Genomic DNA, 24,184 nt, shown 5'->3' with positions numbered 1-24,184 from the left:
TCCCCCAGTTAATAATTTTTCAAAAAACATGTTTTTTCCCCCATTAGATCTTTCCTCAAAGCACGGGTCTTTCAAACTTGAAGCTGCTTGAGTAACTAAGAAACTTTTAATAGTTGAAAATAAGCGCTACTATATATTTTAACCACACAGCAAACCCTTTTAGCAGTTTTTAAAATTTTCCTGTGGAAAATCACCAAACCTCCTAGAAAAATTGCCGTCCATTTTTTTTCTCCCAATTGAGTGAGCTAATAAGTGATAAATGCCCCCCCCCCCCAACACAATAAAAAAAAAAATCTCTCTTTCTGTTATCAGAATTCGAACGAAAACTGACTGTCCACTGGCAGTTGATTGATAGGATGGGGAGCAAAACATGGTATCTGGGCTCGTCACTGCCAAAATAAGAGGGTTTTAAAACCCGAGATATTTCAGGATTGCTAAAATAAAGTATATCAAGTTAGACACTAATTAGCCACTTGTTAGGACAATCCCCTTTCTATTTTCACAGCATGCAAGGAGGCCCCAGGTTAAGACCAGGTGATCATATACAGATCAAGTTTCAAATGAATTAAAAAATATATATAGAAAAAATATGCTTTATTGTTTCTTTACACAATATCAGAATAAAAAACACACCAGAAAAAACAGAAGATATAGGAACTATATTGTTGAAATTTGTGAAAATTAAAATTTGAAACAACTTTAATGTTCCATTCAAAATTTATGCAAATTAAAGATAAAGTTATGGTGAACATTAGAAATAATATGAGAGGGCAGTTTTTCCCGCTGATTGCTATTTGAAGAATTTGACATTTTTATTTTTACAAACGAAGTTTGATCTCCCCTCCATGAAATGTTTGAATTCTATAATAAATAATTTAAACCATGGAGATGCCTATCAATTAAAAACCTGATATTCGAAGTTTATTGAATGATATTTACTGCCTGCACAAAATAAATCTTTTGTTCGACCAAACAGGATAACTGCTCGACTTGCTTCCATTAATATTTACTTGAAATTCTTTATGTAATTGTTAAATCTAAAAATGATCAAAATATTAAGCAGTTAAAAGCAATTCCACAAGTATAGTTTTCTCAGCACAATGAAGAAATATTACAGTAATACCTCAGCTAACAATGATAATTTGTTCTGGAATCACGTTCACGAGCCAAAACATGGCTTATTGGGGGTGGGGGACTCAGCCCCATTACAAAATTTTTTGGGGAGCCTAAATGGCCTCAGCCCTTAGGTGCATGCATCCATAACAAAAACTTTTAGTTAGCTGAGGCATCACTGTACAGCTTATCTGAAAAATACAAAAACAGCAGATTATAACAGTTCACTATTTTATGTTATGACTGTAGGTTTGTCTCGTCCTGTGTATTGCTTCAGATTGCTTAAACCTAAACTTATTTCAACCAATGGCTTTAGCATTTCCTGAAATCAGACAGAAAGTACAATTTTTTTTACACTATTATATTACAATTTCATATTTTTAAACTGCATTGAATAGAATAGCTATTACATAAATTTGTCAATAGTAATACAGTAAAACCCTTCTTAATGACGGACATGACTTTTTAAGCACAGCATGAACCTTGCATGTGTACCTCAGGTCTTTGAAAAAGAATCATTACAAACCATTAATCGGAATGAAGAGGATATACATTATAGCTGTTAGATATTTTGAAAAATGTTAAAAAAAGACAAACATTCATAGCACAAACAGATTACCTGAGCATCAAGTTTAAGTTTTTCTTTGTCACTTTCGAAGCTATCAACATACATGCGGACAGTTGCACCAGAGCTGCCAGTCCCACTTAAACGCAAAACGATTCTGGATCCATCAGTAAATATAATCCTGATTCCCTGATAGAAAAATTTATGAAAGAGGTATCGCATGCCATAAATTAATAAGATAAATTTTAAACTTGTACACACTTTTTTTTTGTCAGAGGGAAAAAGTCATTATAGAATATTTTCATGGAAAAAAATTCACATTCACCTGTTTTTTAGCAACACTATTGTCAATTGGATCAACATAGGAGAAGTTATCAGCCTTGTCGACTTTATAAGTTTTATCTCCAAAAGAATATATTTTTCCGATGAAAGTTTCATCTTGTATAAGTTTCTCCAAATGATCCATCATCTTGTTGCATGGTTCAGCACTACAGTTTTCGTAGTCATACCTCGTAAAGAAATTACGCCCATATATGGACCAGTGTTCACAGAGAATGTCTTCTACACTTTGTTTTTTGAATGCCAATACTGATAGCCAGGCAAGAACCGCCCAAATTCCATCTTTCTCTCTTACAAGGAAAAACAGTTATTGAAGTGAAATCACATACAAATATCATATAAAGACTAAAAAAAAATTGGGGTGAATCAATATTTTTTCTGCACTTCAGAGTTCATCAAATCTTCTAATTAGTGTAGATCCTGCTTGAGAAGTGTCATGGGTGTTTTTGCCTAGGAAGATTTATTCCTTGAAAAAAATCAAAAACACAAATTTTCTTTCTCTGCTTTAATTTGTTGTCACATTAATTCAGCTGATCAATAAAAGCAATCATCCAATCAAGAACAGTTTTGTTTTGTGTATGGAAAAGCTAAGCTAAAGTACTGTCTTGTGTACTTACAATTTAAGACATTGCAAATACAATGAAACCTGCCAAGATGGACATAGTATGAGAGGGAAACCTGTCTTAAACGGAATCGAAAATATAGTCTGATTAGTGCTTTGATTTGCACTTTTATATATATGCAATGGAAACTTGTCTAAAACAGAATATTATTTCAGTCTCTTGACATTGTTTCATACAGGTTTCACTGTATTACTGTACATACTTCAGGGGGGGAAATGTAAAGCTTGTGGTTCATATTTTTTAAATTGTGTTGATCTTCACAGACTAACCATGGTATAATAATAAATTTGGATATGCATTTGACAGAATGGAATATAAGGAATTTATGAAATTTGTCCTGTGAAGAAAGCCTATGGTTCTTTTCGCAATGGGCTCTATATCTGGTAAAGACGTTCCTTTATCCACTATTTCAACAATGACAGATTTTGGGATTGGTCAACAGAGAAATCAGATGAATGACAGCAAATTTTTTGTTTAGTAATTAGTTCAGCATTTATCTGCTATGAAAAGCTATTACTCCATTGATAGGAAATGACGGAGAGGGGCAGTCAAAAGTCACTAGACGTCCGTATATATTAACTGCAAAGGCATATGCAGGGATTAGTTGCTTTGAATATTCACGAACTAATGAGGGGCTTTGTGATCCTTGAAGTTTCTTGGGGAAAAGGGTTCAAGTAGCCTGAGCCTCTAGATTCCAGTTCCTATATTATATATATGGTAATGCTGTATTTAAATAAACTTCAAGTTTTCATTTTTTTAGTGATTTTTTTGTTATTGGGTTATGATTATTTTGCCCGGAAGGTGCCTCCCCTGTAGTAAAAGCCAACATCCACCACTACTGAGAGGCTTTGCACCAATGTTGGCTTGTCTGTTTGATGCAATTAAATTGGCACTAATTCCATGAATTTTAAAACCATATCATAAAAAAATGTTTTTCAATCAATCTATTTGATATTGGTCTTCTGAATGTTTTCAAATGAATACTGTACAATTTGGATTTAAAAAATATAACTGAGTGAAATAAAATGAATACTTCAAAGTCATTTCATGAAAATGGCTCATAATTAACAATTCATTAGCTAGAGGGCAATGCATTTCTTACCGGATGTGATCTGATCCAGTGCCAAAGCTTTCTTCACCACAAATTGACAATTTACCAGCATCCATAAGGTTCCCAAAGTACTTCCACCCTGTAGGAACCTCAAACATCAGTGTACCGGACACTTTCGCAACACTAAAATAATTATACAAGTAATATAAGTTCATTTAGTTCTAAGAAACAGTAAAAATGTTCTTTTCAAAAAATATATTACGCTATTGTTCCAGATAATGTCTCTCACAAGCACTTGAGATGGCAAAGCAAGAAACAATTTGAAGGACAACACATATTTCCCAGAACAGTTATTTACTTTGAATAAAACACAAAATAAAGCTTACCGATCAATAGCACCAGCTGTAGGCATGCTACGTGCATATCCATTAACACCAGTGTTTTTAAAATAAGGAATGCAATCTAAATTAGCCGCCAACACTGCAAGAGAATCTGATGGTGTCACAAAGAAAGCCTTCCGTCCCAACACCATGTTGCGATCCTACAGTTTTATATGTAAATTTTGTCAAATTGAGCAGCTACTGTATATTCTACTTGATTATATTTAACACGCAAAGCAGTAAAATAACACGAACCCCATCACCATCAAAAGCTGCGCCAAAATCATAATCTTCATTTTTTAATATTTCCACCAATTCAGCTGCATATGTAAGATTAGGATCTGGATGATGGCCTCCAAAATCTTCCAGAGGAATGCCATTAACTACACTTTCAGCATTTGCACCCAATTCATCGATGAAAATTTTTTTTGCATACGGCCCAGTAACTAACAGGAAAAACACATTTTATAGTGTTATTAACAATGCCAATTTAGAAAAGAGGACAACACAAATTTCATGATGTGATGTTGCCTCTGAATATAACGATAATCCCTCTACAACAATATTTTTCTTGGTCAGCAGAGTATCGTTATATCAAGGTTTCAGTGTAAATATTAAAAAAAAACTGCTATGATTTGTAGAATACAGCTAAAAAATCTTCATTTGCGAAAAAGTTTGTAAGTTGAATTATAACTGTAATTTGAAATACAGTAAAACATTGATTAACCATCATCTTAAAAAACAAATACAGAAAAAACAGCCCCAGGTTTTAATGTCCAAAAAGATCGGATCACTGCTATGGTCTGTGCAAATTCCACCAGCAATCATAGATTACCCCTGCTTGTAATTGGTCAATCCAAAAAGCCATGTGCTTTCAAAAATTTAAATATGAACGCATTGCCTGTGAACTATTATGGCCAAAAAAGTTTTTTTTGGACCAAACAACTTTTTCAGAATTGTTCTACAATGTTTTCGTGCCAAAAAGCAGTTGCTGCAAGAAGCATTGCTGTTAATGGACAATGCCCCAACACACCCCCCTTTTCCCACCGAATACAACTCCACTTATCCAGCCTGTCTGGACTGACCTTATATTGAAGTTTATATTGATTTTTTTTAAAGTAAATACAATATGTATGTATTATTCACTTTTAAAGGATTTTATTTTCATTTTTGTCCCAAGCTCACAGTGAAATTACATAGCTGTACAACATATGTATTAAAGATTTCTGTTATCCCTATTCGGTTATCTGTCACAGCCCTGGTCCAGACGATGACGGTTAATCAAAGTTTTACTGTATGTTAAAAACTCTGAAGTTTTGGTGTTATTTCGAACTGTAAACAGGGCATTTTGTTTGGTGCAATCACAGATAAGAAAAAACAAATAACTGAAATTACCTCCATTCATGCAATTAATCAGAATTTTGAAACCATTTTTTATATGATTTCTTATCAAAGAAAAATCAAATATTTCTTTCATGAGATTGACATATTCTACCACTGGATCGACAACTTCTATACGAAATGGATTTCCATTTTCTCCAACAGTATAATCAGTAACTCCAATTTTCTGAATGTCACACTGTAGATCAGAACATGTTGAATACTCCTTGATTCTCTTTGTCTGTTCATATATCTCATTTGTTACATGATCAGGAGCTGGACCTGAGAAGAAAAACATAAGTCAAAATACAATGCAATAGAAAATGACAATATACAATTTACAATATATTCTTTACCAGGATAAATGAAATTTCTTGTATTCTACAAACATTTGTTGCAGAATACTTACTAAACACTTTGCAAGAAAAAAATTAATGTACATGTGAAAAAAACTACTTCAAATACGTACCCCCATTTGAAATATTATATTTAATTCCGAAGTCGCCTTGAGGACCTCCAGGGTTGTGACTTGCTGTTAATATTATTCCTCCTGTGAATCCGTTTCTCCTTATATTACATGACACCGCTGGAGTAGACATAATTCCATTCTGTCCTACAATCAGCTTTTTAACCTACAAATAAAATTAAAAAGGTTTGCCTTAGGTCGGCAAAAAATACACCCATATCAGCCTGATGAACAAGCATAAAATATGCAGTAAAACCTTGTTAAGTCGTCGTTTTTCCTACAAATAGCTTTTCCTTCCAGCTTTCATAGACAACAATGTCATTAAACCTTCGTTTACTCATCACCATGAAAACGTTCGAGAGAGGAATGGATTATTTTTATGGCACCCACTAAAAAAAAGGCTTGTTAACAGCATTGCTATATGGTTAAAAATCACCATAAACACCTATGTACCAAAACGGGACAGTTTAAATAAAGAAAGTTACGTTGGGGAAGTTCATTTGTCGACTAAGGTTTTTAAAATGTGAGGGCCTGTTCGAGCTAGACCTGATTTCTGCATGGACCCCCACTAATTTAAGGCTTCAAATTTAAACAAAATATCTTTGTTGAAAAACCAGACATTCTTTCCAAAGTTGAGGTCTTCTGTTTATTCTTCCCTGCCCAGGGTCCCCCCAAGTCAAAAGTGGATCCTGTGTTCAAGATTACCTTGTAGTTGCATCATAAACTACTGATGAAGAATTGAAACACTAAAATTAAATTCCATGTATATGTAAAATTAATGTGCAAAAGTTCAGTTGTGAAGAAAAGCCAACTATTCTAACAGTTGCTATGATTAGTCTAAAATAAAAAGTACTAGTGAAAATCAAAGTGTACCAGTATATTTTACCGTAATAAGTGGTCAAAAAAGGTAAAACACTTCTATTTTTTTTTGCTATCTATATATTTTATTAATATTGTAATTTTGATTCTTATTTTAATAGTTATATTAGTTTAAATTTATACGATTTTCACAATATTGCTGATTGAAACTGACAGCACTTCGCTTAAGTCGTCACTCCACTTGAGCTGTTATAATTTTTCCATAACATGAAGTGACGACTCATCAAGGTTTTACTGTATACTAGAAATATTTTTGCATGAGGTAATTGAAGAATTTGTTACATGAAGGGCTTCTAATTAGAACAGTTAGTTTTAGGGCCGTAACTAAAAACAAAAAAATATTGAGAAATTTAATTTTTTGGGATGTTATGCTGAAACTGATATTTGGAAAGAAAAGTGATTTGTCTCCTCTGGGTATCGAACCCGGTCCCCTTGCATACCGGGCATGTGCGCTAACCAATACACCAGAGACACACTTTTAAATTCCTTATAACATGCATTAGTAGCGTGAAACATGATATATAATGTTTTAAAAAAACCGGTGTTTGTAGCAAAACCTCAAAATCTTGCTTTCCCAGCTTGAAAACAAAAGGTAAACAAGGAGACTTGGTGTGAAGCAAAAATCTGAAAATTTGAAAGTTGTTGAAGAATAAGATGAGGGATATCTCTAGTTACTTCCCTGAATGAGGGGCCATGTAATTGTCGAATTTTGGAGTTTTTATTCCCCTGCAGATTTTCTCCCCTCTGGTTACATACCGGAAATTACATAATTGATAACATCTGAACAGGAGTTATACAGCATAAATTCGCCTTGTTTTTACAATATTGCGAATGTGCATTATTTTTTTAAATCGTAAAGGATTGGAATGCCCGTTCAAATTGTAAAACTTTCCTGAGATCGTGGGGAAAAAACCGAATCTGTAAAAACTCTACCTTGAATATCCACAGTTTTGTCATCTAGCTGCTATGTGGTATTCACTGTTTCGCATCGCGAAAATCACGGGTGTGTACGCAGAATTGGCTTTTGGAAGGGCACAAGGATCTAATTCTTCATAGAAAGCTTGGGGCCATTCAAGTATTACGTAAGCAAATTTTTAGCCATTTTTGACCCCCGTCAGCAAAACTCTGACCTTTCCCCCCCCCCCCCTTGTCAGTAAAATTTCATCATCAGCTCTGCCCCTCTGAATCCTAATGCATATTGGTGAGATCAGAGACTTACACAGGTGGGGGGGGGGATAGGGAGCTCGTCCGTCCGCCTCCCCCCACGAACAAAAATTTTTTTTGATGCAAAAAAAATTTTTTTTAATTGAAATTTCAGAAGAAAATACCTTTATATGTTATTATAATCAATTTCTGTTAATTTGAAGGCTATTTTTTGAAGGCTATGAACTAAAACTTTAATAAATTATAAAATAAAATTTATTGATAAAAAATAAATAAAAATTTAATAAATAAAGTGACCCACACTCTAAGCCATATAATGATAAACCGCATAAAGGCCCTTGGCCCGCAGACCAAATATGGCCCTGAGGGTTATCTGATGCGGCCTGCCCTCCTCTAACCTAATTTTGTAAAAATTAACTAAGCAGCACATTTACAGATTGCTTAAGTGTCCCGTGGTACAATTCCAGAGCATTTAAGTGGCCCGTGGCATATTTTCAGATCACTTAAATGACCCAGGACACAGTTCCAGAATACTTGAGTGATCTGTGACACATTTAGAGATCCCTTGAGTGACACGTGACATAAGTGCTCTAAAACTAAGTGGTCCACACAATGCGGTTCTACATCACTCAAGTTACCCGTGAAACATTCCCAGATTACTTAGGTGATCTGGGGCATATAATTATGGATCACTTGAGTGATGCGTGACAATTCCAGAACACCTAAGCAGCCCGGACACCTTTCCAGATCACTTGGATCCCCAAAACATTTAGAAATCACTAAAGTGTTTCTGTAGGGCACTTATCAATAGCGGGGGAATGTTACTTCAAGTGCCCACAAACTATCGAAAGGTTTTTCTCATTTTTGGTACAGCGAGTAAGATGGCATTAAAAATATTTCATAATCTCATAAAGGGTGGTTGATGACGTAAGCATTATCCAAACCCCCCTCCCCCCTTTTCATCAAGTCAGCAAATTGGAAACCCCTTCCCAACGATGCTGGCATAATATTTGAATGGCCCCTTGTGTCACTAGCACTCAAAAACAATTTTAAATCAACAAATATAGTATAAAAGAAATTATTTTATTCCAGTATTTTGATTCTCTACAAAAATATTTTAAATTTTTTATCTTGGGGGGGGGGGGGGGGGCTCCTTATAAACCCACTTCCCAAATTTTGCTTTTGGTGAAAATCCGGGTTTGGAACCTGCTATTGTGCAATGGTAATCAGCTAAAAATGATATTTATTTTGAGTTGGCTATTCCTTTGAAAAAACGCTGGTTGCCACGGCGATCACACAGATCTACAATACAAATATGTGTACATTAAACTTCAAATACATGCATTAACGCATTAACAGTTTGGAGGATAGATGCATGGCCGCAACTGGGAGGGGGGAGGGACAGGCAGGTCCAACGTGCCAAAATGTGTGCTTGTCCCATTTGAGAAAATATCTAGTTGCGACGCTAGATAGATGGCACTCCACCAACTAAACACGCCAAATGCTGGGCACACGCACATAAGCACGCTGTTAAGTTTCTCAAACACAAATCTGACATAGCTCCCATATTCAGGTGTGAAAATATGTGGCAGTTAAATGGCGACAGATCAGAGTGGTGGACCATCAGAGAGGGAAAATAAAATCATTTTACTAGGAAACCAAAGTATGAATAGGGGAATCAAAAGATAAGTGTGAGAGAATCTAATTTGCTTTAAATTTGATCAGAAGATATTGAAAGTGCTAAGACTTTTTTAACGAAATGTAAAATCAATCAGAAGGGAATTTATAGATTGATATAGCATTACTTGTATAACATGGCCCACCGCTCAGTCTCAACGAAGAACTATAAGCAGGTGATCAAAGACCTGGGGCATACTGGAAGGAAATTCATAGAGATACCAGTGAATTACAATTTTTTTTTGAGAGGGACCCACTTTCACTCAAAAAAGACCCAGATTTTTCCAATAACCTGGAATAATCCAGGTAAATTAGAGCACAGCAGCATCTCTGCCAGAATAGATCTGATAACACTTTTGAGTTCATTGAAAGGTTTACTTTTAATGATTGATCAACTTTTTTTTCACGTTACTTATAAAACATGAGTTAGGATTCATGTTGTGCAGTGGCATAGCCAGGTTTTGGTCCATGGGGGAGCGAAATTGGAAAAGGCGCCATTTTTTGTTCGTGCTTAAGACGCAAACTTAAAATGGACTTAACGGACTTAAACTTAAAAGAAGCAAACTTAAAATGGAAAGAACTTTAAATTTCCCAATTTAAAAAAATCAAATTTATTTTGTTTTCAGTGGATGTTATTTTTCAAATTAAATTAATTACCTTGCAATTGATTAATGTATTTAATTAATTTTAAAAAAAATGTAAATTCCATTTTATGTTTTGTGTACTTATACAAATGCAAACACCGAAAACAACTGGGAAGTCATCCTAACAGGTAGTTTGAAAAAAAATTTAGATTAAAATATAAAAAATGATTAGGAGAATAAAATAAAAAAGGAAATAATATATATTTTCTTTCTCTCTAAAATTATTCCACGATATGAAAGTACAGAGAAATTACCCACGACTTCCCCTATTCTATAAACTACTCTTTGATCTTTGAGGTTTCCCTTTATAAATACCTGGGTATTACAATCTCTTCCAATCCCCGCGGGAACCTTCATGTTGATTATATCTTTAATAAATGTCTCCAAAAACTCTTTTTCCTTCGCCGTAACCTAAAATACTCCATCCGTCATGTTTGTCACTTGTGCTACCAAACATATATTCTCCCTGCCCTCTCCTATGCCTGTGAAGCCTGGGATCTCCACACCGAAACCAACATAGACAAATTAGAATCTATCCAAAATAAGTCCACTTGTTTCATTTTTAACTGTTGGTCTTCATCTGTCTCCATAACAGAACTCAAGCGACAACTCAATATCCAACCGCTCTCCTCTCTTCGACTTATCTCTCGTTTAACTTTTCTTTACCAAATCCTCCATGGGTTTTTTAATATTGACACCTCCAATATTTTAATCAAACCTTCACATTTCTGTTAGACTCAATCATTCCCAAAAATTTCAGCCTATCTTTGCCTCTTCAGATTGTCACAAATTTAGCTTTTTCCCAAGAACTATTATCGACTGGAACAACCTACCATCAAATATTGTAGATTGCACCACGATTTCCGAATTCTCTCGTACCATCAATCGTCACTTTAGCCACATATAAATTCTGCATCCTCTTGTATAGGCCTTGGCTAATCAATATTGAATAAATAAAATAAAGACATTTCTCTTATGGAATTTCTAACAAATTAATGCATGCCGGAAAGTTCTTTCTTATATTATGCATGACCATAACGCATATAAGATGTCATAGTTATGCATGGTTTCGATTCGAGAAGTTTTGCCATCTGCCTTCCATATTAGAAGTAAAACTGGCAGATACCTGAAGTTTCGTGTTATGCAAATACCACGGTGAAAGCCTGCCTGCTCTTTGCGGGAAGGCTTTCCAAACGAAAGATAGGTTAGTATTCGTACCTAGAAATTGAAAAAAAAGACTCGCTTCAGTCAACCGCGACTGTGCCACTAGTGGGGTTCAAACTGGGATGAATCCATCATGATGCCCACACGATCGCAGTGGTTATCACATACTACTAGATTGCAGACACACAAGCAAAGGGTGGCCTGAATTCAAAAAGGTTTAGGAACCACTGCTTAGGAACGAATTAGTGTGTGCCAGAAATTGTCGCATGTGTCCGTAATCTATTTAAGTATCTCTGAGGCGTGTTTGTAATGCCACTGCTCGTCTTCTGAATCGAAATGAAAATGGCAGGTGTATGAATCGATTGAAATATTTTTTATGTTTTATTATCTACCGGCTTCCTCTGGAGATACTATTTAAAGGGGGAGTTCTCTGCTCGAAGTGGAAAAACTTAAAAAAGCATTGTGCATAGTATATGTATATTTATTTCTAGTGAAATAAATTCAGATTCAAAAGTAATGAATTTAAATTTATGCCATGTGTTTTATAACAAATCAGAGAAAAATGAAAATATATGAATGATGAATGGTACAGACTAGCGCAGGGGTTTTCAAACTTTTTCCATCTGCGCTGCCCCATTACTTTAATCAATGCTTGCCCGCGGCTCCCCAGAGCAGTTTAACCAAGAATCTCTTTGAAAAACCTTCGGGATGCTCTGTGGTGTCCCTGGCAAAGGTTTTTCGAAAATATTTTTTATAACAGCTCTAGGGAGCTGACGGAGCTCACGGATAAGCATTAAATAGAGGAAAGGGGCACTTCAGGAAGAAAAAGTTTGAGAACCCCAATGCGTCAGGCTATTCTGGTGGGCAGTCAAGGATAAATGATGACGAAATCAGGGGGGGGGCCACAGGTGCCAAAAAAGTTTAAGAAACACTGGATTAATTGGAGGGGAGATGTACATGCCATGAGTTAACAAACACACCGGCCATAACTTTTTCCAGGGAATAATTTCTCCGATTCGGCACACTGCTGTATATGCATAATGATGAAACAAACAGCGATTCATAGAAAAGAGAAATTACATCATGAAAAAAGACAATGTTTCTGAAAAAGTCACATTTTGACATAAAACTATGCACTCTATCACCGTATATATAATATAGTACAATATATTATTGGACAAATATAGAAGCCTATAATTTCCTCTCCCATTCTCTGCATATCAGAGCGCTATTGACTAAAGATTATAGGTTTTTATTTACCCACCTTTAAGAAACTCTTCCAGAACCTCCTTTTGTGCCCCAAAATCTTGGGTTTTTAGAGCTCAAAAGCCCATAGCTGTTTTACACCTTTTCCTAGTATTTGACACTGCCCTATACACAAGCTAGTAGCTCTTGCCAAGATACCGGCAGATAACGGGGAATTTCTAGGCACTATGAATCTAGCTAAGTCCCCCATACAGAAAGTGGTATTTCTAGGAGCTCAAACTCTACCTAAGGCGCTCAAAGAAAAGGCGATACTTCGCGGAGCTTGAATCCATTACTTCATAGGTTCAGTGGTCTGTCCACAATAGGTTCCCGTGCCTAATTTCTTCAAAAGGCGCCTTAGTCAATGCTCTTGGTGGTCCTTCAGAACAAAATGAGCATTTCGTGAACGCCATATCCTCATACCTATGAAAGGTATTTCTAGGAGCTCTACCAAGAACTATCAATAGCAAGAGAAAAAAAGTTACAGCTAGAAGCGGGCAAGATTATGCCCTTTAATAAAGGGGGGGGGGGGAGAACAGAGGCTGATCTGAAAATGCTTTCAGATGAAGAGCTTGAGAGCAATTGTCAAAAATGGTATAATGAAAACCTCCACTTTCTTTTTTCCCCTTCTCTTAAGGATTGGTACGAACCCAATCACTGTGAAACTGCAAGAGGCGCAAATATAAATGTAGATTTTTTTTTCCCTTACTGGACATTTTAGTCAATGAAGTTAGAAACTGAAAAAGTCAATACATATTTTTTCAAGTTTTTTTTAAAGATCAGTCATTTATAGAAAAATAGGCGCCAATGTAGGAAAAATTTAGATTGGGGGAGCAATCGCTCCTTTTGCTTCCCCCCCCCCCTGGCTACGCCACTGATGTTGTATCTTTAGTACTAGATTTTTTACTTTTAAATGTCTACTCTGTCATGTACGTCATTATCATACATGATTAAGGTTTTTTCATCTATATTAACATCAAGTGATAGTACATGAAGATATGTTTCAAAATATGGTAAAACTTGTACGAAATGGAACGTCAAGAGACTGAAATAATATTCCGTTTTAGACAAATTTCCGTTTTATAAAGGTGCAAAATCAAAGTACTAATCATTGAACAGACTATATTTTGATTCCATTTAAGACAGGTTTCCGTCTCATACAGTGTTCATCTTACAGGTTTCACTGTATAATAAATGTTTTTATCAATTATTTCAATTTTTAATGAAAAATAATAATTTATGCTTATTTGTCCACTGCTACATGTCCAAAAAACTCAAGCAATGCAACAGAATGATAACTATGATTTAAAGCAGTGGTTCTTAACCAGGGGTACGAGACAGCATTTGTGGGGGTTCGAGATGGAAACAATACATGTTGAAAAATTATTCAGGAAAATTGAAATGATGATTAAAATTGAATTTTTCTCTTCAAGAAATATAAATGATACTGGCATTTTGACACCTCGTTTCTTTAGATTTTGCTTGCAGCAAATGCAGCATGTGAAATTTGCATTGCAAGTTTCTTTTGATTAGCAATCATACTTTTTTTCTGTTTAGATTAAAAAAACAACAACACTGTACCATTAATACCTCTAACATATTTCATGGTTTGTTCACATTTATACCTCATGTAATTAGCTTGCTGCACTTATATTTGATACTGTGTGATCATGACTGAAAAAAAAAAGTAAAAAAATGCAATCAAACATTAACTTAACAAATGTCAACATTATGTTGCTGTTCTGGCTGGAATCAATAAGTGAATGATATTCTTTTCCACATTTATTGAATCTTTTTCCCACATTTTGAAAAATGTTGAAAAATAACTTTTTTTGCAGGTTTAGTTTTTGATTTAATATAAAAAAAAAGCCAAAATTAAACATTAATCGTAGCTGAAAACGGCATTAAATAAAAAGTAAAAGTTTATTGACATTAATTAATGTAATTAATTACAGAAAAACTATATTTCGAACAGATAGCACATTATCTAAAGGGACGCAGGAAGGTAAGCCGTTTTACACTGTAATTTTTTTGAATTGATTCAGACTTTGGCTGGCCATTTCATGAATTGGCCGGAGATCTCTTACCAAAGCTTGTATGCTGATTGTAAGACGGCCCAGTATAGGAGCCAAATCCTTTTTTTTCTTTTTTTTAACACCAATGTTTGATACATCTCTATATATAGCAGTTGTATCAAATTAGCTCCATATGACAAGAGAAAAAAGTGAAATTTGAGAGAAAAACTACAAAAATAATTACATAAACATAGTTCTTCTGATAAATTTTGGAGTAAAAAAATGATTACAGCATCGTGACTGCGGTTTGATAGGTTGCCATAACTAAAGTGGACATACATAATTATCACGAAAAAATATGCCAACATGACAACGATCCAGAATCATGTCTTTTGTTAGCTGGCCAAAGTCTAAATATCAAAAATCATAAACTGTCCGAAATTCGGACAGTGGCCAGGTCAATATTTAATGAAATTGGCCAATTCACGAAGTAGCCGTCCTGTCTCAAACTGGCCAATTTCTGACTGGCAGTAACATATATAATTTTTGAGAAAATAAAAGTATTTGCATAGCGTCAAGGCTGTCTTAAGAGCATCATGACATCATGGGGCCCCCTGGGCCAAGTGATTTTTCTGAGGCCCAACCTTGGAAATTCTCAAAAAATTTAACTACTTCTCATCTTTGTGAGGGCCCTCTCCTCGTGAGGACCAGGTGGGCCCGATGCGTTAAGACGACACTGCATAGCCTATTTAGAATATATATTTGAGATATCTTTCTTCCAGTTAAACATTTCTGTCCACTCTGGTGTGACAATGGTGTCACTCTGTTATGGGAAGCGTTTTTGCAGTTCACAGGGAAAAAAAAAGAAAAAAAAAAATCACACTCGAAAGTAATATATTAATTTATAAACTACCAACCCATTGTCTGTCAGAAATGAAAAGTTTTGACTATAAGTAGTTAAATATGTGTAAAAAAAATTAACTTTTCTATGTGCTACTTTGAAAAAATTATGAAAATCCATCAAAAAAAAAGAAAAGAAAAAATTTAACTTTTTTTTTCAGCATAAAATGTAAGAAATAATTTAATTATTTTAAGGAGAAGAACATTATTAGAGTGGACAAAATACATGACTTTCAGTCAAAGAACCAAAAAAATAATGTATTACTATAAATAAAAGTGAAAATATTTATGAAATATTAAATTTGAAGTCATTGGCAATAATTTGTGATCATTTTCATTTCAAAAATACAACTTTGAATTTTTCATTTCAAAAATGTGGAATGAACATTTTTTTGGGAATGACCCAGGGTTGTTTGCAATTGGTTTTAACCAAACCACTTCGGTTTTTTTCAAAAAATCAAATAAAAGTTGCCTAAATATCATTTTTTTTCCTTGAAAAATATCATATTGGTTCATTATTAGCCAAAATGTTTCATTTTTACCACATTTTATATCCTTGGGGTACATTCTGATGGTATATCTTTAAATGACATAAGATTTTATAAGTGGTTTTTTTCAAAAAGTCTCATAAAAGTGGCCAGAATATATATATTTTTTTCATATGAAGTATCTTAGTCATTTAAAGTTATATATAAAAGACATAATTTCTCATTCTTACAACATTTTCTAACCTTTGGCTGCATTCTGATGCTCTATCTTTAGCAAATTCATGAATAAGGATTGCATCACACATCTAAATGTAATGGTGTATTATATCTATCTCACAGGGTTTTTTTTCCCCCTTCACAAAGAAGCAGCTGCCATCATGCTAGGGGCAGGTGGTCCTATAATCCAATAAAGACACCAGCTGTCCTTAAAGGACAAAGACTAGTGTACTAGTTGTTACATTACCTCACATACATTTTAATTTTCTTTCCCATAAGAAGTAGCACATCTCCTACTGTATATCTCCCAGTCTTAATATTCAATAGTTGTTTTTTTTATACTTTTACACACACACTGTTAAGCCCAGTTAATCAAGGTTCTACTGTATAGTAGTAACAGATTTATGAAAAATAATCAGCTATATACAGGGTGATTATAATTTAAGTTTTGATTCCAAAACTATACAATAAGTACTGATCAGAATGACTTGAAAATTTGCATGGATACTCCTGAAGCAATGGAAGTTTCTTTCACAAAAGAAAAAAGTGCAAAATGTGCAAGTAGACAATGCTGTACTTGGCCCGCAGTATAATCTATTTTGTGCAACCACATCATTTCGGCACTTCCACAGCATCAGTGTGTGGATAGTACAACTGTTATCAAGATGCACATTGCAATACCAGCAAAGCAGCTGCTGAAGACCCATTTTGACAGGATGCATCTTAACCCTTTCAACTTCTGGCTGTGGGGGTACCTCAAAATGTTATAAACAGTGGTCAGATTAAGTGGTTTGATAAAGCTGAATTGCAAGAACATCCACATTACGACCATGGCATACTCCGATTTCGTTGTTGAACAAGAATTTTTGTGCTTTCAACCTCATAGCCAGAACACGCAGTGGACAACATATTTAACATTTCTTAAGTAATTTGTTCAATTGCTTCGTTTTTTGTGATGTTTCCATGAATTATGAAATCGTGAAATGCTATAATTATCATTTTGCCATGACTGGCTATCGTTTCCATTCTGCAAGCAAATTTCCCAAGTGGTGGATGATGTCATTAATTTCACATTTTTAATTATCTTTTTCCCCTTTATCAAATAAAATTCCATTTTTTCAGGAACATTCATGTTAATTTTCAAGTCATTCTGTTTTTACAGTGTTTTGAAATCCAAACCTTAGTTATAATCACCCTGTATATAGTAAATCATCGCTAATTAATCTGCATTATTTATGCTTCATTAAATACATTATATTCACCTAATTTATATTATAGTTTTTATTCTGCCATGACTGTCTATCGTTTCCATTCTGCGGGCAAATTTCCCGCATGTTGGATGATGTCATTAATTTTACATTTTTAAGTATTTTTTCTCATTTATCAAATAAAATTGAATTTTTTCAGGAATGTTCATGTCAATTTTCAAGTCGTTCTGACAATAGTTCTTTTTTTACAGTGTTTTGAAATCAGAACCTTAGTTATAATCACCCCGTATATCGTAAACCATTGCTAATTAATCTGCATTATTTATGCTTCATTAAATACATTATATTCACCTAATTTTTATTACTTTTTACGAAATAGCTTCCTAATTAAGTATACTGAAAGTAACTGGAGAAAAACCTTTATATATTATATGATTAATAATAACATTAAAAGAATTTTCAAACACAGTAATCCATTGAGTTAAGCAAAAAATAATTAAATTGCAAAAGTTGGTTTTTGTTAAAATTTAATGAATATTTATTGATTAATTAGCATGGGAATAGTGTTAATAACATTAATAAACATTTTATTTTAGTTAATTATTGGAAGTTTGAATGATTTTTCAGAAATTTTATTGTTTTTAATGTTAATACTATTTAAAATAAAAAAACCGGTTTAAACCAAAAAAAACTGGTTTAAACCAAAAAAACCGGGTTTTTTACCAACCCTGGAATGACCCTTATATGTATGATTTGAAACAACGATATTTTTTTTGAAAAGAAGCATGCAGCAAGAGAATTTTCTGTATAAATGTACACCTCCCCATTTTTTTTTCTGATCGATATTTAAAAAAAGAGAAATTGTTATTATAAATAATGACAAACCTTATTCGCTGCACATATTTGCACGATTTTTTTTACAGCTTCTTTGCAGTAAAATCTGCCATCACCTCCAACGACAAGCAAGCTATTCTCAAGCGTATCGCCCATGGCATTGAGGATACATTGAACGAAATTTTCGGTATAATTTTTTTCCATGAAAATATTGACAGTCTTTCTTAGTCCGCTTGTTCCCGGTTTTTGACCTTCAAAAGGGGCAGTTGGAATTTTCACTATTTTCAGATTTCTTTGACTAGCCATCATTGGGATCTTCTATAGGACTCGGAAAGCGCGCTTCTCAAGTTCAAGACGTTCTAGATTTGAACTGCGCTAAACGTCGACTGCTAAGGTGACCTAGAAACTTATCCTTAACGGGTGCGATGATCTTTTCGCCATTGATGTACAGTAATACCTCGGCTTACGAACTTTTCGGCTAACGAAGATTTTTGGTTGACGTTGACGCGAATGCACGTGTCATGGCCCCCCACATCTTGAGACAGGGCCCCAAGGCTGGGATCTTTCACGGGCCCCTTAATGATGAATTTATAGCGTGAAAAACAAAAAAGTGATGAGAATCGTTTTGTAGCCATGGAACGTGCTAACGTAACACAGCCGCGTGGTGAACTGAAATTCCGTGCAAATCATTATCAGAATTACTGCCCCTCGAGTCAGATTAATTTATGTTCGCTTCGGAATCACTTTCTAGATCAGTGATTCCCAACGTGGGCGTTGGAATGTTCTGGGGGGGGGGGAGGTAGAAACTACGGGTATAACACACAGGATCGTATGGGTTAGATTGCGTTGGGGTTCGATGGGAGAAAACAATTTCTGAAGAAGGAGGCGATGGGACAAAAAAGGTTGGGAAACTGTTGTGGTTAATTTGACCGTCTTAAATTGGGTTGACATGTGTTCATCGATCACTCGATCCCCACAACAAAAAAAAATTATGAACAAAATCTCTTCGTTTTGGTCACAAGGCACCAAATGTAATGGTGCTTTTTTTTTTTTTTTAGATATTGATAAGTTTCGTCACTCTATTTTCAAATGAGGCTTAAGTAGGAGAACGGTAACATTTATGTGGTCATTAATGTTCCCTCAGTACCATTTAAGTTGTATGTGTGACAGATCCAAAAAAAAAACTACTTAAGTCCTTCGTTTTTACTTATTTGGTGGGTGATAAATATAGTGGTTATACAATATGTTGTCACATCTTGCCCACAACAACCCCCTTTTCCACAGTGAGTAATTCTCCTGTTCAATATGCACCAGAAAGCTTACAACTTCTAAGATTAAATCGCACACACAGATTTATGTATTTAAGGAAATTCTCTTTCTTTTTTATTTTTTTTAAATTTACTTTCATCATTCCTAAATTTCTCTCACACCCATAACAATAATAAAGAAATAATCGAAAAATTCTAGATTTTAACATTCTCAAATTATATACAAATATAGACATTGAATAAAAAAAAACCCAACAAAACACCAAACAAAGTTTCCATTCTACTTATCATGATCAATTATACACACAAAACTTGAGACATTTAAAAGCTAAATTGATAACCAACAATGCTGAACTCCTTTTTTTACTTTATTGAAATCGAAAGCTATTTGATACTTGTGTGACAAAATTATATATATATTAACCCAATTTCTCTTGTCGACCATCACGAGACAAAATGGAAGAAGAGAATATCTACTCACAAACCCAGTTTCCCACGCAGGTCACATCTTTGAAGACCAGATCTCCGATGAACTGTCCATCTCCTCAATTAAACGCCTAGGACAGTCACTAATTCATCCTCGACGAGGGCACTCCTCTTGGCCGCAGGACGATCACTCGTAAAGTTCTACCACTCGGGGCAGTATGAATGTTGACCAATACCATCCTCGGCACAGACCTCCGACAACCCCTGGCTCCTGGACTCCTCCATCTGGCGTGATGGTGATAGCCGGATCATTGGGTGGTTGTAGCAAGTAGTGACTCGGCTCGGTGTTTGCCTCTTCGCAGATTTTCGTCGTTAGACTAACTCGTGATCTTTTTTTTTCGGACGTCTCGTCCGCTACCTTGCGTGAATTAGATCATTGGGCCTGGGGATGTGATTCACGTCCATGAGTTTCGGGGGGGGGGGATTTTTGTGATGTCAAAAATTCAAAAAATGATTTGTTTTGAAAAGTCGTGGGACACTTTTCCCCGTTTGACAAATAAGCCTGACATATTTTAACCCAGAATAGTCATCTCTAATGAGTGTAATTAGTCAAATTTAGATATGATTATGTTAAGTTTGTCTTGTGAATAATTATTGGGCTTGTCTCTTTATTTTATTGTGGTAGGCTGAGCTGAATTTTGTGGTTGCCTAGTCCCTTCCCTCTTGTTTTCATTCCGTCCAATATCCTAAAACGTCCAAAATCTGTGTTCACATTGTATGTCTTTTGCGGAAAATTGGAAATTGACCTTTCTCATGACACTCTGTCATGGGGAGAGATTACCGGCTTCAACCATCGAGAAGAAATATAAGGGTTCAACGTTGTTGACATGTACCTGTGGGTTCGGCTCTCCCCATGGCATAGATGCTGTTGTTGTATGTGTCTTTACCAAAGCTAGCTAAAGAGTACTCTTTAGCCAGCTTTCGTCTTTACTGACTTCTATAATTTTGTCGGCCATTTTCGCTGAAGTATCCAAGCTCTCTGAGCTGACTGATAGGATGGCCTGTGCTTCTGATGGCATACGTTGAAACCATAGTTTTTAGAAAATTGTCACTTACAGATTTGCCGGTCAAATCTTTCATTTCCCTTAATGGGTGTGAAGGTTTTTGTCTCCCAACTGTAGTTCGGACAACTTGCGTACTTGGCAAGTGTTAGAATCTGAGAATTCTCCGATTAGCCGTTGGTTGAGGGTCTCGTACTTGTTTGTTTCGGGCGAGTGAAGTAGAATATCAGAAACGGAGGCGAGAGAGCGTTTCTGGATCTATAACCGCAATCACATTGTATTTGGCAGAGTCGTTAGTTATGTCGGATATTGAAAAACAACTTTCCACTTGAATGAACCATAACATTATATTCTGCCGCCATATGGGCGGTAGTTTTAAAGCAACGCGAGAAATTTGTAAGCTTTACGGTCATGGGTCAGGTGACGAAGAGTTTGGAGAGTTATCGTTAGGCATTTTTGGATATAGGCTAATGCGAATCTGGTTATGTAATTGTTGTGTTTTCTTTAACACTTTGTTAGCCGAGTGGATAACACATGGGTATTTATTTTGATGAGTATTTATTATTACGTTAGACTTAGATAGATTATATACATATAGATAGGAAGAATTTATAAAGCGGAAAGAGCAGAACATTTAGACATCTTGTCTACTTGATGTCCGAGGTGGAACTCACTAGTTCCCCTTACACAACACTAGGTGGCGTTGTATGTTCTTATCAGTTTAGTTCTTTTAGTCATTTCTTATAAGGACACCACATTCCTCCCCGCTAATTTAAAGATCCAACCGGACAGGAGCTTTCCTGGTTCGTTGGGAACGTCGCAAAGGAAAGGAAGTACTGGACGTCGCTGGTGCCTTAGCTGGTGTTGGTAGATCGCTACTGATCTCTGCCGGAGTTGTCTGTTCTTCTGGAGCAAACTGCACTTCGGAGTCAGCAGCGACAGGAGTTGATGAAAGTTTGCCTGGAACTCGGGGTATCACCAAGCTTGGCTGGACTTGATTGCCAGCTGCTCTCATCTGGTCGATGTGACGTCGGAAGAGAGTTCCATTTACATCTACAGTGTAGTGCAGAACTCCGTCTTTGTTGAGAACAGTTCCGAACTTCCACTTGTTATTGGCGGATCTGTAATCTCGCACAGCCACACGATCTCCTGGCTCGAAAGTTCGGTCATAGAAGTCTGTGACCTCATTTCTGATCCTTTCTTGAACCCTGTTCTTGATATTTGGCAAGACTAGGTCTATCCTAGTTCGGATTTCTCTTTTTAGGAATAACATTCCTGGGCTTTGCATGGTAGTCGCATTTGGCGCTTTTCTGTAATTCAACAGAAACGTGCTCACTTTTTGGTAGATGTTTCCGGGAAATCTTTGCATCGCCCGAAGGGATTGTTTTAAGGTGTGAACGTATCTCTCTGCCTGCCCGTTGCTTGATGGTTTGAAGGGAGCACACGTTTTGTGCTTTATTCCATTATTCCTCATGAATATTTCAAACTCGTGTGATGTGAACTGAGGACCATTGTCACTCACTAACACTAAAGGCAGTCCAAATCGAGAGAAACAGTCCCGTAGGCATTCAACTGTCTTGAACGTGTTTGTTGATTTCATCGGGTATACTTCCATCCATTTAGAATGAGCATCGACTACGATCAAAAACATATGCTCGAATATGGGACCTGCGAAATCTACGTGAATTCTCTCCCACGGAGCACTCGGGTATTCCCAATGGTGTACCCTTGCTTTCACCGGATCGGACTTGAATCTGGAGCAATCTGGACAATTTTTAGCAGCTTTTTCTATGTCGCTATCAATGTCCCTCCAGTAGACGTAGGATCGAGCAATTGCTTTCATTTTAACAATGCCCAGATGGCCTTGATGGAGTTCATCAAGAATTTGATTTCTAAATTTCTTCGGAATAAAAACTCTTTGGCCATGCATTATACATCCGTCCTGCAAGGTATACTCGGCTTCCTTCCCTCCTAAAGGTTCACCGAATTTCAATTTCCTCAGCAATGGACCCAACTCGTCATCATTTTGTGTCTCTTTTGCTAAATGTTGAGCTTTCACTGGTAGTGTTTCGATTTGATTCAACTGGAAGAGTTCTATGTCATCCTTGACAACTAAGTCTTCCGACCTTAAAGGTAATCGGGAAAGACAATCTGCATTACCATGGTTCTGTGTGTTACGATAAATGATATCGAATTGATATGCTTGTAAGATCAAGGCATAATGCAGAAGTCGAGTAGCCGTCAACACTGGTAGACCTTTCTTCGAGCTGAATATCGCTACCAAAGGCTTGTGATCTGTTATGAGAGTAAATCTTCGGCCTTTCAAGTAAAGCATAAATTTCTTTACTGCCCAGATGATTGCCAAAGCTTCTTTATCAATCTGGGAGTATCTCTGTTCCGTTTTCGTCAGCGTACGAGAAGCGAAGGCAATTGGTCTTTCTGTTCCATCTGGTAAGACATGTGATAGAACTGTTCCTATTCCCACTGGAGAAGCATCCGAAGCAAGAGTAAGAGGTAGTGTAGGATCATAGTGCATCAAGATTCGCTTTGAGCAAATTTCCTTTTTGATCTTCTTGAATGCAGTCTCACACTTTTTAGACCAACGCCACGGAACGTCCTTTTTTGTCAGCTCATTGAGAGGATAGGCAATGGTTGCCAGATTAGGACAAAATTTCCCGTAGAAATTTACCATGCCCAGAAAACTTTTTATTTCCTGAACGTTTTTCGGTGCGGGAACTTTCAAAATTGCTTCAGTTTTCTCATTTGTTTCACTTAGGCCATTTTCATCAATTTTGTGACCTAAGAAATTTATTTCTTTTTGAAAAAATGTGCTCTTTTTCAAATTTAACTTCAGCCCATGCTCCTGACATTTTTTGAAAAATTTTTCCAAAGCCCTGAGATGTGACTCGTCATTTGTTCCGGTCACTCTGGCGTCATCCATAAAAACTTTTACACCATCTATTCCTTGGAATAGCCCATCAATGTACCTCTGCCATATTGCTGGAGCTGCATTTAGGCCGTACATCAATCTTTTACAGGCGTATAACCCCTTATGAGTGTTTATGGTTAGGAGTCGTT

At 35.8% G+C, this 24,184-nt stretch overlaps 1 protein-coding gene across 1 annotated transcript; it reads right to left on the bottom strand.

The window, feature by feature from the left end:
- Nucleotides 1-577: 577 nt before the first annotated feature.
- On the bottom strand, nucleotides 578-18,761 carry LOC149085425 (phosphoglucomutase 1-like). The gene is made up of 9 exons (XM_089233419.1): nucleotides 18,403-18,761; nucleotides 5,921-6,083; nucleotides 5,467-5,733; nucleotides 4,327-4,517; nucleotides 4,078-4,232; nucleotides 3,743-3,874; nucleotides 2,004-2,307; nucleotides 1,733-1,867; nucleotides 578-1,435 (listed from the first exon to the last, which is right to left on the bottom strand). Exons 1-9 carry the CDS (start codon nucleotides 18,658-18,660, stop codon nucleotides 1,346-1,348), a joined length of 1,695 nt encoding a protein of 564 aa, XP_089089545.1. The 5' UTR covers nucleotides 18,661-18,761; the 3' UTR covers nucleotides 578-1,345.
- Between the last annotated feature and the right edge of the window lie 5,423 nt (nucleotides 18,762-24,184).

Source organism: Pholcus phalangioides, unplaced genomic scaffold (genome assembly GCF_987345545.1).
Source record: "Pholcus phalangioides strain wild (caught in Gottingen) unplaced genomic scaffold, Ppha-v1.0 ptg000007l_1, whole genome shotgun sequence".
NCBI lineage: Eukaryota > Metazoa > Arthropoda > Arachnida > Araneae > Pholcidae > Pholcus > Pholcus phalangioides.
The sequence above is the reverse complement of the archived record's forward strand: the minus strand, read 5'-3'. Positions and strand labels throughout refer to the sequence as shown.

What these genes read in the sequence shown, in the direction of transcription:
- LOC149085425 (XM_089233419.1), bottom strand. Translation starts at nt 18,660, where the DNA reads ATGATGGCTAGTCAAAGAAATCTGAAAATAGTGAAAATTCCAACTGCC. An exon ending in CAGCTTTTGATGGTGATGGG is followed by an intron (nt 4,233 to 4,326) that starts GTTCGTGTTATT and finishes ATAAAACTGTAG; the next exon opens with GATCGCAACATGGTGTTGGG. An exon ending in ACTGGATCAGATCACATCCG is followed by an intron (nt 2,308 to 3,742) that starts GTAAGAAATGCA and finishes TTTCCTTGTAAG; the next exon opens with AGAGAAAGATGGAATTTGGG.